The sequence below is a fragment of the Numenius arquata genome, chromosome 9, assembly GCF_964106895.1.
Source record: "Numenius arquata chromosome 9, bNumArq3.hap1.1, whole genome shotgun sequence".
In the NCBI taxonomy this organism is placed as follows: Eukaryota; Metazoa; Chordata; class Aves; order Charadriiformes; family Scolopacidae; genus Numenius; species Numenius arquata.
Window position 1 is genome coordinate 13202616 of NC_133584.1, and position 15598 is coordinate 13218213.

The 15598-nt window shown below is 44.8% G+C and overlaps 1 protein-coding gene across 1 annotated transcript; it reads right to left on the bottom strand.

The window, feature by feature from the left end:
- Positions 1-4170: 4170 nt before the first annotated feature.
- Positions 4171-8308, bottom strand: TMEM207 (transmembrane protein 207). The gene is given in 5 exon segments (XM_074153938.1): positions 4171-4319; positions 5290-5432; positions 5865-5909; positions 6324-6361; positions 8150-8308. Coding segments are annotated over 5 exon segments (534 nt in total).
- Between the last annotated feature and the right edge of the window lie 7290 nt (positions 8309-15598).

Below are 15598 nucleotides of genomic sequence, written 5' to 3' on the forward strand. Positions count from 1 at the left end.
TGTCCTCTCACTACCTCAATCAGCCTTGTCCATAAAGGCTTTTAATAACTCTTAATTAGGACTCACTGTGACCTTGTGAACTAGACTATATCCTACTGCAACTGCATGAATATTTTCCAAAATACGGATTTCACACACATTGTATGTGCTTTTTGTGTGAATTGAATAATCTGAACAATTATTTTCAGTAGATATGAATTTCACTTCAGAATTCTGTTTTCCTTACATATTGTAACATTTGTGAGATATAATAAATGCACTTGTCTTTGAGCCTTGTGTTTCTCTAACCCCACGTCTAAGTTTCACCCAGAAAGCTGCTTTGCCAGGTGACCTGCTCTGACTTCTGTGAGGGAAAGCGCTGCCCTCCTGGAAGGACACACAAAAGGCGGCAGCAGCACAAACAGGACCAGCCCTTGGGAAAGTGGGGGGTGATTTTGGAGGCTGCCCAGACCTTTGCTGGTAGCTGCAGACTCCAGACCCCGGTGCACACCTGCAGCAGAGGCTCTTCAACAGCTGGCAGACTTTATCCCCAGCTTCACCACATGTACTTACAGTCATTTTAGAAACTTTCAAAGAAAAAAAAAAAAATTAAAATTCCACCAAGAAAGCAAGGTTTTCTCTCTCAGCTGGGGCTGGACCCCCACAGTTTGTTCTTCTGCATCTGTTAGATATTGTGGGCAAGCGATCAGTGACCAAAATATTCTGTCCAAGCACTGTTACAGGGAGCAGAGGACAATTTTCTCCCAGTAGCTCTTGGGTCCCTGCTGTAAGATGCCTTTGAGGGAGAAAGGAAAGAGTCAGACTTGTGCCATCTAGTGACCCGAAGAGTGCGAGCATCTGTTCCCAGCCCCATCCTCTTCCTCCCTACACAAAAGCCTTTAGCCCATAATTCAGTCTTTAGATGACAATAAAAAAACAGATTAATGAGCATTTTTATTATTTTCACATCTTCTATGTGCAACTCTCCTGGCAGCCCTGACCAATCCTTTGTTATGACTCAGCTGCCTTGGTTTTGCTCTATTTTGCCTGAGAGTTTATGACTTTATTATTCAGTTCTTGACGTGTGAGGTGAAAGTCCAGCTGTGTGTCTCACTACATTCCCTTTGTCTTTTGCTTCCAGATGGTCACCAAGCAGTTAGCTACTCTGCACTGCGCCCATTTCCCCCTCTTATGGCTTACCAACAAGTTTGCCCACAAATACATCTGCCTTCTAGTGTTTTCTGGGTTTTTCTAGAGCAGTTTGCCATTTCTTCTCAAAGTCATCAGGAAGTATAAGTCAGAGGTTGGGTGGCAGCCAGAGGGTCAGACCAGAACAAGTGCTTTTCCAAAGTGGACCCTATTCCTAAGGTGATGCGTGATAAAGAAATGGCTCCTCTTTCCTTGTAACTCTGGAAACAGCCAAACTGCGTTAACCGCCTTCATTAAGGGTTGAGTGCTTACAAAAGTGGAAGATACTAGGCAAAATGTCTGCTTGTAAGAATGGGAACACAGATCTGGAGAAACCTTGTCCATTCTCCCGGAGTACCTGGGAGTAATGGAGCAGCCTGGGAGAAGCAGCCTTTGTGGGCAACATGGGTTGGTGGGACCATCCCAAATACGTTTGCAGAAGGAAGAAACCCATCTCTTTCTCTATTTTAGTGATTAGGAAGCCAGAGACCAGGGCAGTGTCCACTGAGCCCCTTCTCAGAGTACTCTTCTTCCCCACCTCAAGCCATCAGCAACATCAGTTTATGCCCCTCCAAGAAACCCTACATGAACTCTTTTTGCAGACAGCCCTTGTCTTCTGCAGTTTTTTGAAGTGCCCAGGGGTCCTGCCATGCTGCACAAGTACCACAGCACACAGGTTCTCCCACGCTAGTGACTCCAGCTGGAGCCTCATTTTGTGACGCCAGTAGCTTTCTTTACCATAAGCCCTTTGACACAATTTTTATGTAATAATCTTATTCCTTTAGTAAATAATTAAAGCACCCCAAACATGAAGCTGAATGCACTTGAATGCACACTAGTAGCATGGAAACATAAACCTGTTTCCCAGGATTGCTTCTGCAAGAGCAGCAGCCTCCTGGGTGCATTGCTGAAAGCCTCGCTTGCCCTCTGTTGGGTGGCTGGGGAAGGATGCAGAGTGATGGAGGCTTTGAAGCCAGAGCAGCCCTTGCTTGTTAGCCTCTCCAGCCATCTGATTAGAAGGTGACATTCAATGAAGTGAAAGACAGCAATTTATTTAGAGCCAAGCAATTAATAAGCGGGAGACGGCAATGTTTTATGCAGCATATAATGCAGACAGCCTGTGGAGTTCACTTCCATGAAGGGGTCACTGAAGCAAACGCAGTGTGTAGGTGGGAAGGAAGTGATGGCTGATTTAATGCCCACTAGCAGGCTACGCAACCTGAAGCGACAAACATAATCAAATCTCATGCTTCAGGGCATAAATTGAAGGGGTTGAGTAGTGGAAGCAGTTATGTATATAAAAGGTCTAATCCTGAGAGGTGCTGATTACCTGCAATTCTTGCCCAGTTCAGCCAGTGAAAGGACACTCGGGAACCGCTCGACTTCTCCAATGGCTGAGTCTGTACTTGCTAATTTTCTTTATTAATAAACCCTGTAATATTTTAGCCTGCTGGCACAAACATTCATTTTGCTACAGTAACATTTATTTCCTTTCACACAAGAGTCAAACATTAAAGCTGCTTCTAAAATAAGATTTTATGGAGATAATTTGCGGTGGTGCTGGCAGAGAATTTGTCTCTCAAAATATGCTATAATTCTTTATCTAGCGAAGGTACTTATATAGCCTCATTACGAGAATATGTGGGCACTTCATAACCTTTAGTGGATTTATCTTCCCAGTTTCCTTCCTGAGCAGGGGAACTGGCACTAACCCCACTCTACAGGTGGGGAGCTGCTCCACAAGGCAGGCTGTGGGCTTCCATTAATCTTTTAGTGTATCTAAGATGAACCCAGGTGCCCACTTTGACTGTGAGCTCGTGGCTCCACAGGCATGCGGTGCACAGTCCTAGGTGTGACATTTACCTTCTGCACCAAGAGGGGTCTGATTGCACCCCCCAGGCCTTGCCACTGAGAGATCAGAGGTAGAGAGGTCAGGCACATTGAATTCAGCCTTCAGTGACCTGCCCATGACAAACAAAGGAAATCTTTGCTTTCCTCTGGAATCTAGCTAAGGGGGAAATTCGAGACCTTTCCTCAGTAATTTGAGAACTAGGGAGGCTAATACTTCCTAGGAATGGCTTAGGTAGAGCTGTTCCTGCTCGGATATAAGGTAGTCTGGATGGCTTCTTGAAGTCTCTTTCTATCCTGTCTGCAGTGGTCACCTCAAAGAAAATCACATTCTTTGGCCTAATAAATTTCTGTAACTAAACACCAAATACCTGACCTAACTCATGTCTATGGGGAACTGCCATGTGGGTCCTGGGCCATTCAAAGCCTGTAGGCCTGCAATGGTGGGGCAAGCGTAGCTGGGGACAGTGACCATGAAATTAAGAACAGTTCAAAAGAGCAAACTCCCCGCTTTTTTTTTTTTTTTTTTTGTGCTCTGTAGCCAGCTCCTGCTGCTGCTGCTCCCCCCATAATCCCCATTTCTTGCTTTGCCTTCCCTGGCCATAAATTTGCTGCCTTTTGCACTAGACAAATCTGATACGCCATGCTAAATGTTTTAAATGTGGCAAATGATCCTTCATCGCAGAGTGGCACGATTGCATTACAATGTATCAGAACAACATGACTTTGCCAGAGGGTGTTTGTTGGCACCGAGCCGAGTGAAGGAGGCAGCCCAACTTTGAGAAGTAACTATCAAGTCATTTGTCAACATTCGGTCCTAAAACACACGGAGTTTCACTAGCTTGAGCAGCCTTAGAGAGAGAAATCTGGAGGCTGAGCCAGAAACCCCAAATACAGACAGACCTTTGAGGGAGCTTCTCGAAATGCAGAGCCCTATCAAAATGTCAAACTGAGCTCCTGTGACAGATTCAACACATGCTTTTGGCATTTATTCTGTTGCATTTTGTCTCCCCTTTTAGGTTCAGATGAAATATGTGCTGCTTTTCAGTCTCTCGGCCAACCTGTGAAAAGGGCTGATTTGATCTCACATGACTGTAGCATAGCGGAAGATCTCCAATGGACCAAATGCAACCACAGAAAGCCAACACGTGGCATCTAGAGCTTGTTTTCCTTCATAATATCCTCATAGGATGGAGGCAACTCATTTTCGCCAAGGCTGAACTGTGGGGCAGGAGAAGAAGACATCTCCGCAGTCATGCAGGGGCTCGGAGATCTGGAGAACGGGCACTGAGGCGCTTCACTCGCTGGGGAAAAAGGAAAGCCATAACTGTACAGCAGACAGGCGTGAAGAGCAAGTGTGGGGGTGAGGGGGGTGAAAGGGGTGAGCCTGGGAGGAGCTGCCAAACCGCTTGGAAACAAGAAAGGCATGGATGTAATTTTTGAAACATGGCATCGCAAAACCTCTTACACAAACTCCGGATACAAGAAGTGAGAACAGAGGAATTTGGGTGGGTTTGGGGTGCGTCCTCCCTGTGGAGACACTGTTTATGACCACCCAGAAAACAGGCAATACCTTGTCTAGGAAGGGCTTAGTCTAATGACAGAATTAGCTTTATTGTTCTTGGAAGGACTGTTGTCTGGCCCAGCCTCCTGACGCTGCTGGCAATACTCCAGGTCAGTGCTGGGTGCTACACATAGTTGTTATAGCCCAGTCCTCAAAAGACTGGGGGCTCCTGGGGGAGTGCAGAGGGTGGCTACTGCAATGAACAGCACCCGCCAAGACAATTTTTTGACAGATGCCAGGGTATATCAGTCAGCTGAGCTGCCTGCTGGGTGTCTCAAGTAGACTGGTGTGGTCTTGTCTGAGGGAGAAATGCAGGTCATGTTTTGGAAAGGGCTGTCTGACCCCAGGCAGTGCCTGTGGCTGCACGTGTCCAGCGGCTGAGTGTGCCGAGGAGAAGGTCCCACACGCCTTCAGTGTTAGCATAGCCAAGCCCCAACTAGGCACCTTTGGGACACACGGATACACAGGGACAACACTGAGTTCAGCTGAAGGTATGCCTGGGGAAAAGTGGATGTGGCTTGCTTAAGGCCTCCAGTCCATGGTCTGAACATCCCCCCAAGGTGGCTGACCTGGGCACCCCACTGTTCACCATAAACACAGCACCGGGTTGCAGCCCAGCTCCCATTCAAGCCCGGCCGCCGTCCTACTGGGCTATAGATAGGCCATGGAAAGTCCACCAGGACCTTGCAGTAAGTAGGGAGAGGACTAACCACAAAAGGCATCAGAGCTGCTGAGCGCAAAGACGGCCAAGGTGCGTCGGTGAGGGAGGCAGCTCCGCCGTTTCAGCCAGCACTGCAGGCAGCAGCAGATCCCACAGGACAGGAGCAAGGCCAGGAAAAACAACATCAGGAACCTGAGGCAGAGGCAGCAGGGGAGAAACAGTACCATCACCATCTGCAGGCAGCACCGACAGATGGCTTCATGTCTTCGAATTAACATATTCATTAACATCTTTTGCAAATAGCCGTTAAATGTTGCGGTTTCCCCATCAGTGTACTGGACACGATCAAAGTCCTCGGAAACCAATGTCTCAGTGCTGAGTGCTGGCTGGAAACTCAAACATTTCTCCCCAAAATCATTCATTGGTTTTGCCCAGCTCAGTTGTCAGCATACAGTGAGGAGAATACGGATAAATGATTCCCATTAGTCAGTAAAGACAGAACACAGGGACAGCCCAGGAGCAATGCTCTCTAGCTATCAGTCTCTCTTAATGCCTTTCTCTCTACATATCCATCAAAGAATATTATTTGCCAGTTTTTCCCTCTAAAACAGATCTGAAACTTACCACACATACCAGCTGCTATAGTTTTCATCGCTTCCCCTGATGCACCTAACAAGGCAAAAATAAAAAGAACTTTCAGTCCAATGTGAGGGGACTGTACCGTCTCCAATGCATGTCTACTACACAAAGAAAATCATAGTTGATAAGTAGAGGATAGAGATTTTGCCCATCAAGGGAACCCTCTTAAGAGCTTCTCTATGTAGATGGGAGCAGATGCAGATGATATACAAAGCAGAGTGCAACTGGTTTGCCTTTCAACACTGGCATCCACCACTAGAGTTTTTGCTGAAAACCCAAGGGGTTGCCAGCCTCCCTTTCCTCTTTTGGAACAAAAACTAAATGGCCCTTTCCTGGAAGCCCTCGTTCCTCTGCTGTGCCAGTGTTCCGGACAGGAGCACAGCATCCCCGAAAGAGCCTGGGATGGGAGCAGCCACGGGTGAGAAAACAGAGAGCCGCACTCACCTCTCGCCAAGCTCACAGGACGACCCAGAGTCTGCTAACTGAAAACACACATGTCAATCAGATAGGGCAGATACGTGTTGTTTTTTTAAACCAGTATAATTACTGATCTCGGAGTGGGAAGTCAGAGAGGAAGAGCCACCCGGGTGCTGCCTCCTCCAGGGATGAAAACTAGCCCTATCCCCAGAGACCACAGAGCATCTGCATGTCTCTGGTCTGAGCTAGCCCATATCAAAACCAGCGGATAACCTCGCAGAGAACTCAAAAAATTCAATAGTTTGCAGATAAAAGCTAGGCCAAGGGGAAAGCATTTCTTTTGATGTGAAAGAGGGAAGGATGAGAGCAGGGAGACACAAGCAGGTGTCAGAGACCTGTTTACAGAATTGGGCTTTGCTATTCAGAAATGTCTGCTGAAAATGTCCTGTGACCAAATTCTTGGTCTGTAGCTCATTTTCAAGTAGCTAATTGTGAATGTAGCTATAAACTGGAGCTGTTTTGATGAGACACGTGTTCTACCCAGCATTTTCCTGTTTTCAGATACTAGTGGTGCATCATTCCCAGAGTCAGGTTTCAGGTATTGCAAATATGTGAACCTGAAACTTGTTTTTCAGGTATATTTTCTACTCTGCACTCAAGCAAATTTGTTTTTGCAAGCCTTGTTGATCTTAGCCTCAGTTTCAAATTATCTGGGCAAAAAGTAACTGGTCTGGTTCATCAGTATGATTGAATCAAATCCAATACAATTTTTGGCTGACTCGCACTAGGTGTGTAAAAATACTTGCCCAAATTTGCTACAAAAAACTTCAGACCAAGCATAGAATTGCCATTATACTGGGAAGCAGAATGAGCAAGATGGAAGAATTTATATTTATTTCTTGCAGAGAACTATTAGAATGTAATTTGTAAATCATTACTTTACTTTGAATTTCCTTCTGCATATATCCAAAACACATAGAGATTTCTGACTTTTTTTGAGCCAGACTGTAAAGCTCTGTTCTGTACTAGAAATTTGTATCAAATATGTGTAATTGAGAGATCTCATATTACAGCTCTAATAGGACTTCTTTGTAAGGATTTTGTTGTGCAAAGCTTGTGTCACTGTAAACAGCAAGAAATTACCCCACAAATCTCTATAATGTGTCTGATCCTGTGTACACGTTGCCTTTTGGTCTGAAGTTTCACCAGAGGTCTTTAGATATAAGTCTTTCATATAAAACATTGTCTATGAAATTTCATGAGTGGCTGAAACCCAAATGAGGAATAGAGAAAAAGACAGAAGCTTCAACTCTTCCAGACGTGTCCTTTTAAAACTGAGCTAATTTACCATGTCACACAGGGACCCTAGTGCAGAATATTTTAATTTTTTTTTTTGCACTTCAACTGATTATTAGAATAACAGGTCAAAACCAGACAGCTGATTGCTGTGATTACGTGTGCCCTGAGTATTCTTCATGGCTGAATGACAACCTCTGGACTCTCTTTTATCATCCTTCAAACTACCTCAGCAGAGCTACCTTAGCGTAGTTAAACTGCAGCAAAGTGCATCTGCTCTGAGGCAGTAATCTATCAATGCAACCAAACACCCACCCGTGCTGCTGTAGACCCATGTTCTTCCATTTCAATATCCATAGAAGAATAAAGGATTAAGGCAGCTTTCTCTGCATTAATTGGAATTGTTGTGAACATTAGATCCTCCCCAAATTCATCAGGTCCTCAAAAAATTCTTCCCAAAAAAGTAAAAAGGGCTGATGACTAAATTCTATAAAAGTTGAAATCTCCCCCCCCCCAATCCCTAAAATCAGCCTGGTCCCAGTGAAGGGTTTGGTTACCTGGAAATTTAAACACAGAACTCCAGTTCCTGCGATCCATGAAGAGAAACACGAAGCTCCAGGTCTCCACATCACTGGCAGGAGAAACGTGGAAATACCTTTGTTTGCAGCAGTGTTTTACCCTCTGTAATTTGGAGCTTTTAAAACTTCTCTGCACATTGTGTCTTCAGCCAGAGAATACTTTACCCAATGGCTTCCCGCACTTCAGAAATTACCACTAGCCAAGGAACGGCTTTGGGTTTGCATGGACACACTCAAATAGCCGCTAGAAGTTAAAAAAACACTAGTTTAAGGTCAGCACCTTGTAGTTGTTTCGGTATTTTCATAGCTGTTCACAAATTCCTGTTGCTGAACTTAGTTCCATATTAACCCACGGCTGTATTTAACAGGACCTGCTACAAATAAAGAATCACTGGACACCATATTGTGAGGCCATGCTTTCATTACACGTTGCCTTCAGCTGCAATTCCAGAATTGCAGAAAAAGCAGAGCTACCTCCAACTATCTCCTATGCACTGCATCTACCACCTCAAACACGTACACCAAGGATGAAAGAAACATTTCCCGATCTGAGACAACCACTACCAGCACCTCGACTGCTGTTACAGAGCTGCCAGGCATTGGGTTGCTAGGAAAATGTATCCAAAAAACCACATATGCCCAACAGCTCTCATAAGGAATACAAGAGTTCATTGTACAACATAAGGACCGATTTGATCCTAATGGAGACATCCAGATGATGTAGTTAAACAGAGGCGTAAGAAGGTTTGCACCACAGTTCTGATCACCACCGAATGACAGTCCCGGTTTGTTCAGCAGTCAGTAATACATTGTCACTGAGGTTTACAGACCGTGGCTGAAATGCACCATTAGCTACGGTTCTTCCAGATTTAACACAAAGGGTGTTGCTGTGAATATGTTCAGCCGTCGCTCCAGAAGTTAAGCATTATGTTGTGATGCCATTACTTCAGTAATGATTGACGAAGCCAAGCTGCTCTTGAGATATACCTCTGTAGCTTTGCTTCAGCTAAAAGGTCAAGAAGTCTAACCAACTCTGATACACATACTCAACCTGAGTTTGTTATTTATTGTTAAAGTTTTGCATAAACTGAGTCCAAACCCTGGTGTTCTCAAGTGTTTACTTTCAGCTCACTGCTAATTAAAGGCAAGCCTCTGAAATGCCTTCTGAGAAAGCATCTTTTCATAAGGGTGTTAAGTGCTTGTGCTACGCTATATAAATGGTCCGAACATGTTGGTGTCCCAGTTCAGACCAATCCTTTTCAATTTTGTTCAACAGTAAATTGCCAAGTCAATTTCTTAGCTGTTTTCTTAAAAGAAAAAGCTCCTGCAGTATAAAAATGTGCACAGCCTTGCTGGGAACCTTGTGACTCTTACGATTTCAGGCTTCAAAGAGATCATCCATCAGTGAACTAATTTCAGATTTCTTCCTCTCACAATTACTTCCCTGATGCCAGCACCCAGGGTACTTCCAATTTAGAGCTACCGAATGGATCATCCCCAGTATTTTGGGGGGCAGGTACCACAATGAGCTCCTGGTACTGAAAAATAACACCTAGCATCTGTTCTGGGTCTATTTCTAGAAGAAAAGGGAAAGAAATGAATTCTGCCACTGCTCAGCTTCCCACCCTTGAGGAAAACTTTGAAGTTTTCTGGTGGTTGGTCCAATACAGAGGTTTCAAGAGGTGGTGGCAATTTGTGGAGCCTTTCCCTGTATTCTCAGTAACGATGATGAGAGGAGACCGAGTTGGCTAAGAGAGGGTCCACAAACAGGCCTGTCTTTGCTTGAGGGGTGATCCCAATACTGAAAAGAGCTGATGCTTCAGCAGGAACACTCTCCTTGCCTATGATCTGCTGATCAACTTGAATATATGAATACCATAAAGAGCCCCATCACTTGCTCTAAGCCAGCCAGGACCTGACACCAAGACCCCAGAGGAGCTCTGCTCCGAAACCCACGGTGGGCTGCGACCCCTCCTGCCCACTCCCTGACTACTGTGACACTGCTACCTTTGGGGTTTTGCAATACCAGGAGACTCTTCCTCTTGGTAGCTCTGTGTCCAAGGGTTATCTCCAGTCTGGGGGATTTTTCTAGGCTTTTTGTCATTGCACCCATGAGGAGATATATGCACACATATGTATATACATACATGAAGGGTAGTCCCCGCTCTCTCCTCCTCATCCACTTAACTGATGAAAATTTTGGTAGCTCTTGCCTCCTTAATCAATTATATCCACCTCATCAGTGGACTTAGGAGGCTGTTCTCTGATAGCTGTTAATTCATGGCCATTAGATTAAAAATCTGTTATTTCCTCGTCACCTTATGTCGTTGCTAGGTGACAAATGCATCTCCCAGGCAGCAACAGGGACTACTGCAACATACAGCAATTTATGATTGTCCATTATCTCTTTGCTTAAAGTGCCCATTCCTTTCAGTAGGAGGAAGATGGGCAGTTCTAGGATCATCCAAAGGGTGACTTTTAGAGTTGCTACAGAAACTACCTCCACTGGAGGCTGGCTCTTGCTGGGCTTCACATAAGATGATGCAAGACTGGGAGATAGTAGAATTCAAGAGAAGCCGATTTGTCAAGCCTGATGGGTGCAAGGTTGGATTAAGGGTCTGAATTTCAGGAACTAAGCTTGTTCTTGTGTGTATGTGCACTAGAAATGATGGTCTTTGCTTTCTTGAGTGTCCTACAGTAATTTTCAGTGATGCTTTTGGTTTGAGCCAAAATTTCAGGGGCCACCCTGGGGAACTCTGGGTTTTGGTGTGAGTGGGAGAAAATTCACTGGCAAACAAGAGCCCACACAGAGCCCCTGGCAGCTCATAAGCACAGCTAGCGGTTCAAACCTGCTTCAAGCTCTTAGCTGCCTTCAGAGCATTTGCTAGCTGCTAGGGATGACTTTTGGGAAAGCAATCACCTTGCTAAGCTCTGAGCAGCCTCCCAGTACAGTCCAGAATGGAACTCTGAAACAGACTTTTCCAGAAAGAAAGCAAGGAAGGAGAGTGGCAGAAGGAGATGCGAGACAGACACAGGAAAGGACACACAACAGGATGAAGAGCGCACAGAAATGTGATGTGGGAAACAAGGAAAGGCAGGGCAGCCCTGCTCTCTATTAAGGTCAACTGACAAGAGTTAATTAAGCATGTGCTGGGTTTTTTTACATCACAGTGTTTTTGCATCAACACCACAATCAATTTTTCCTCCAGCTCAAGTCTGCTGGGAGCTCTTCTCTCCCTACGCAACTTCATTGCCATAGCTGGCTCAGTCTTTGCTTTTGCAGATGCATCCTCAGCATCTGAGATCAGCCAGACTGCGATCATCCCTCCCAGCCTTTCCTGGGAAGACTCAGAACAGGTAAACTGAGTTTTGCCAAAGCGCAGAATAACAGGGAGGACTGAGGATTGAGCATTGCCTCTCTGCAACAGGAGAGCTAAAGCAGCTTCAGTGTCTTCCTCGCAAAATGAAAGCTGCAAAGAGCTGCTTGCTCCCTACAAACACACCGAGATGAATAAATCCAGTGCCAGGGAGAGCTATTTAAGCCAATGGCCAGTGCTGGCACAGGGGCAAATGGGAGCAAACTGACCATGAATAAATTGAGGCTGGAAATGCAAAGAAGGTTCACCCCATCCAGAGCAGCGAGGTTGTGCAGCAGCTTGTCCGTGGGAGGAGTGTGGGCACAAAACCAAAAGGCTCTCAGGATGGAAGTCATTGAGCTCCCACAGGGGATGTGACCACTTCAACGGGACTTGCTGACCCAAAGAGTCCTTTCCCATCCCATGGAAACCACCCCAGTTGGTCCTTGGACGCTCAAATCCATCCACATGCACAGGAGTCAGTGAACACAGCCCTGGGCTTGCGTGAGCAAGGAAGGATGAACTCTTTAAAACAAGCCTTGGTAGAGCTGGCACGGCCTGTTGTCTTTCAAAAGGATTATAACTAGTTGCTGCTCACTGATGAATACCACCCTTTGTGAGCCTGTGCGGGGGACGTGCTGTACAGGGGGAAGGAAAGACTCCGGGCGCTGATTTAAATGAGTGCAAACAAGGATGACGTTGTTCTGCATCCTCCCCAGGAGCAAGGCTTTGCAGGTCACCCTCAGATCTGAAGCAACTGCAGCTACCTCCGTTGTTTCGGGTGGTCCAGAGAGCCCTTTTGTTTGTCTTGGTGTAGCAGTAGGGTAAATCCAGCAGAGAATGGGGTCAAAGAAGCCTTTTGCATGGCAGAAAGCTAAAGGAAAAGGAATCTCTTTTTAGGTTAGTTATTTGTAAAAGGGATTTCTCCCATATATGTGTGCATGTCCCAGACTAAGAACTACAGAAAACTGACTTCAATACAGAGTTGTTCATGAAGACCTCAAATCCTTAAATCACACATTCATGGGACATCAAAACTTTAAAACTATCCAAAGTATAAAGTCCACTGAATGTTGTGAGAAACTGCTGTGAATTGTTCAAATACCCCTATGCCAACCCTATAATGAACATCTGAAATAGATACCGCAACAACTAAAATACTGAGCACACATGAAACAATTTAGGCAGGAGCTTTCTTGCTCTGGAATTCACAGGGGAAAGAAACTTTGAGAAGTGCACCTTTCCAGGAAACATCTTGCCTGTGCCCATGACTCTGCTATCACCATTAAAAACAAAAAAACAGTAAGCAGTGTTTTACAGACAGCTGTGTCATGGTGGAGCAATGAGAAGCTGAAAGAATTTAGAGAAGTGGTTTGGGTTCCCCACCCCAAGTTGAGTTTTGTTTTGAAAGCTTAAGTTGGATACTAAAAAAAAAAAAGTGCCAAAATAATGGCATTTTGTGCTAAGCCTAGCAGTTGTTTGGCCAGAATTACATTTTAAGATCTACTGTACCTGAGGAATAAATGATAGTTTGGCTTCTCTTATTTCTGGCTTGGACATTAGGACTTGAGATAATTTCCAGCTCTGTCACTGACTTCCCACACAGCCATGAATTCTGTGTATTACAGCCCACCTGGAAAAAGGGTGTAAGAGACCTTTTATCGCATAAGCCTTCCAGATAGGCACTGTACCTCCCACAGAGCATGTCAGAAATCAGTTCAAAGGACTGGATAACCCTCCAGACTTGAGAAACAGAAAGGCGGAATTAAGGATAAAGCTGATAAAAATAAAAGCAGCTTGAATAAAGAGAAAGATGAAATATACCAGAAATACAGTTAAAGTAATCACCAGCAGAAATTTTCCCCTTTGGTTTTTTTAATGTGAAATTGAAGCTGATTACAGCTACTTGAATCCTGAAGTCTGCTGCTAGTTCTTCATGCTCAAAAAGGTCCTCTTACTTTCAATCAGTTAAAATTGTATTTGTATTTTAACAATTAGAAATTATATTTGGGGGTTAATTCTTTTTCTTAATTTCTCTTCTTTTTTTCGTTACTCTGTTGCCAGGAGCTAAGAAATTACAGTTAAAAAAATTAAATGTCTTTTGTATTTTAATCCCTGTAATTTACTTAGCTGTTGGATGTAAAAAGACAAAGGGAGAATAAATTGCTTGAAAGCAGATAGAGGCTTCATTTTCGCCTGCCTTTGAGTTACTGATACCACATTGGACACCACATGGGAGGTTTTGGCTGAGAAATTAGCATGAGAATATCTGGCACATCCTGAAACACATTTTCAAGTCAATTTTCCAGGCAGAACCACTTAGCAGTGAATGCTGAAATACATCACACTGCCGGTCATTATCAGCTGGTACATGCACTACTTAGCCAAGAAACCCCCCAGTCCAGGGGTTAGCTCTGCAAGAGGGGCCATATGGGCACAGGGACACATATATGTCTCTTGGTACCTCCCGCAACACCCAGACCTCAGACACCAAAGGCTCGATGTACTGTGCCCTTAAGTGAATACACTTGCTGGCATTTCACCCTAAAGCTTCTCCAGATTTTTCAAATACCTAGTGATGGCTGCCACAGTTGATTGCTTATAGTCTTACTTTACATCTTGAACTTGTGCCAGTTGTCCTCTATGGGCTTATTTTGAATTGTTGGGGGCCTCAGGTGCAGCCTGTCCCCAAGTACCCCCAGCCCACCTGGGCTCTGGACAGGGAAGAGCAGTGATTTCAGACCCTTATTTCTCACAGGCAGAGTCAGCTCAGGACAGGCTGCAGCTAAATGCCTATGCATCCAGAATTAGGGAGGGCTCACATCAGCATTTACAGATTCAAGAAACACAGCAACAGTGGGCTGCTCTCTAATGTTCCTCTTGTGACAGGTAAAAATTCAAATGCTCTGCCTGGAAACATGATGAGTTGATGCTTGGTTTGAGATGCTGTGTACCCACCTTCATTGTGTTCCCCAAACACCCTTCAGCAGTGTAGGTCAGATCAGGGTAGGGATGAGATGATGAAGCTCCTCTGGGGTTACTCCCCCTCTACATCAGCCTCCAGAGCCCTGCAGCACAGCCAGGCTGCTCTCTGGCCACCCAGCTCAGCTCCTCTCCAGGCTGATGCCAGAGGAAGAAATGCTGTATAGAAGACCAGATGGAGAGTTCGTATCTTCCACCCTACTCTCCAGGAGTTTGCTGCAGGTATAAACAGACATGAAGAGATGGGGGATTCTTCTAGGGCAGGTAGGGATTGCAAATAAGACCATACAAGAGGCATGATTAGCATAGCCCTTTCTCCCCCTCAACTTGCAAATCCCCAACCAGCTTTACCATTTTAGTTATCTCCCAGTTTTATATCTTACCTTGGTAATATATCTGAAGAACACATTCCTGTTTTTAAATTCAACACACCGAAACAGCCAGTCTCTGCGCACTTCTTTCTTTCAACCTGTCTCTTAAAACTCACCCTTTGATTTCCCTACTGATTGCTGCTTCTAGTCCCTCAATTTCCCTCTGGCCAAGCAGCATCTTCTTAGCAACAGGAATCTTTCCAAGCTCATCTCCCCTCAGAGATCCCTCCTTAGAAATCTGGCTCAAATTCACCAGAAAGTCTTAGTTTGCCCTGAAGCAGGTTTTTATAGTCCCCCATCTCCCATAGGACTTTGCAGCTCTGAAAGCAAAAGGTGCAAACACTCAGAGCTGCCCTTAAATCAGGTGAGGGTGATTACACAGGACCTATTCAATAAGAGGGGAAAATAATCTCTCCCATGCCTTTACACCAAGGAAAATCTCTCTCTTCTAGAGCAAAAAAACTACAATTGGCTACTTTTGTAAAAATCCTTCCTTTTATTTGCATTTGGGTTTTTTGTTTGTTTGTTTGGTTTTTTTTTTTTTTGTGCTGTAATAGCACTTAGATATGCTACATGCTGTATAAGAATTCTTATACGTGTTAGAGTCTGGATGTCAGAGAAGCAACATTCATCTCAGTTCCACCTGGAGAGCAATGGGCATTAGCTATGGATCTATTTTTCAGATCTCCCCATTCTTGTAAGGTAATACTCACGCACCA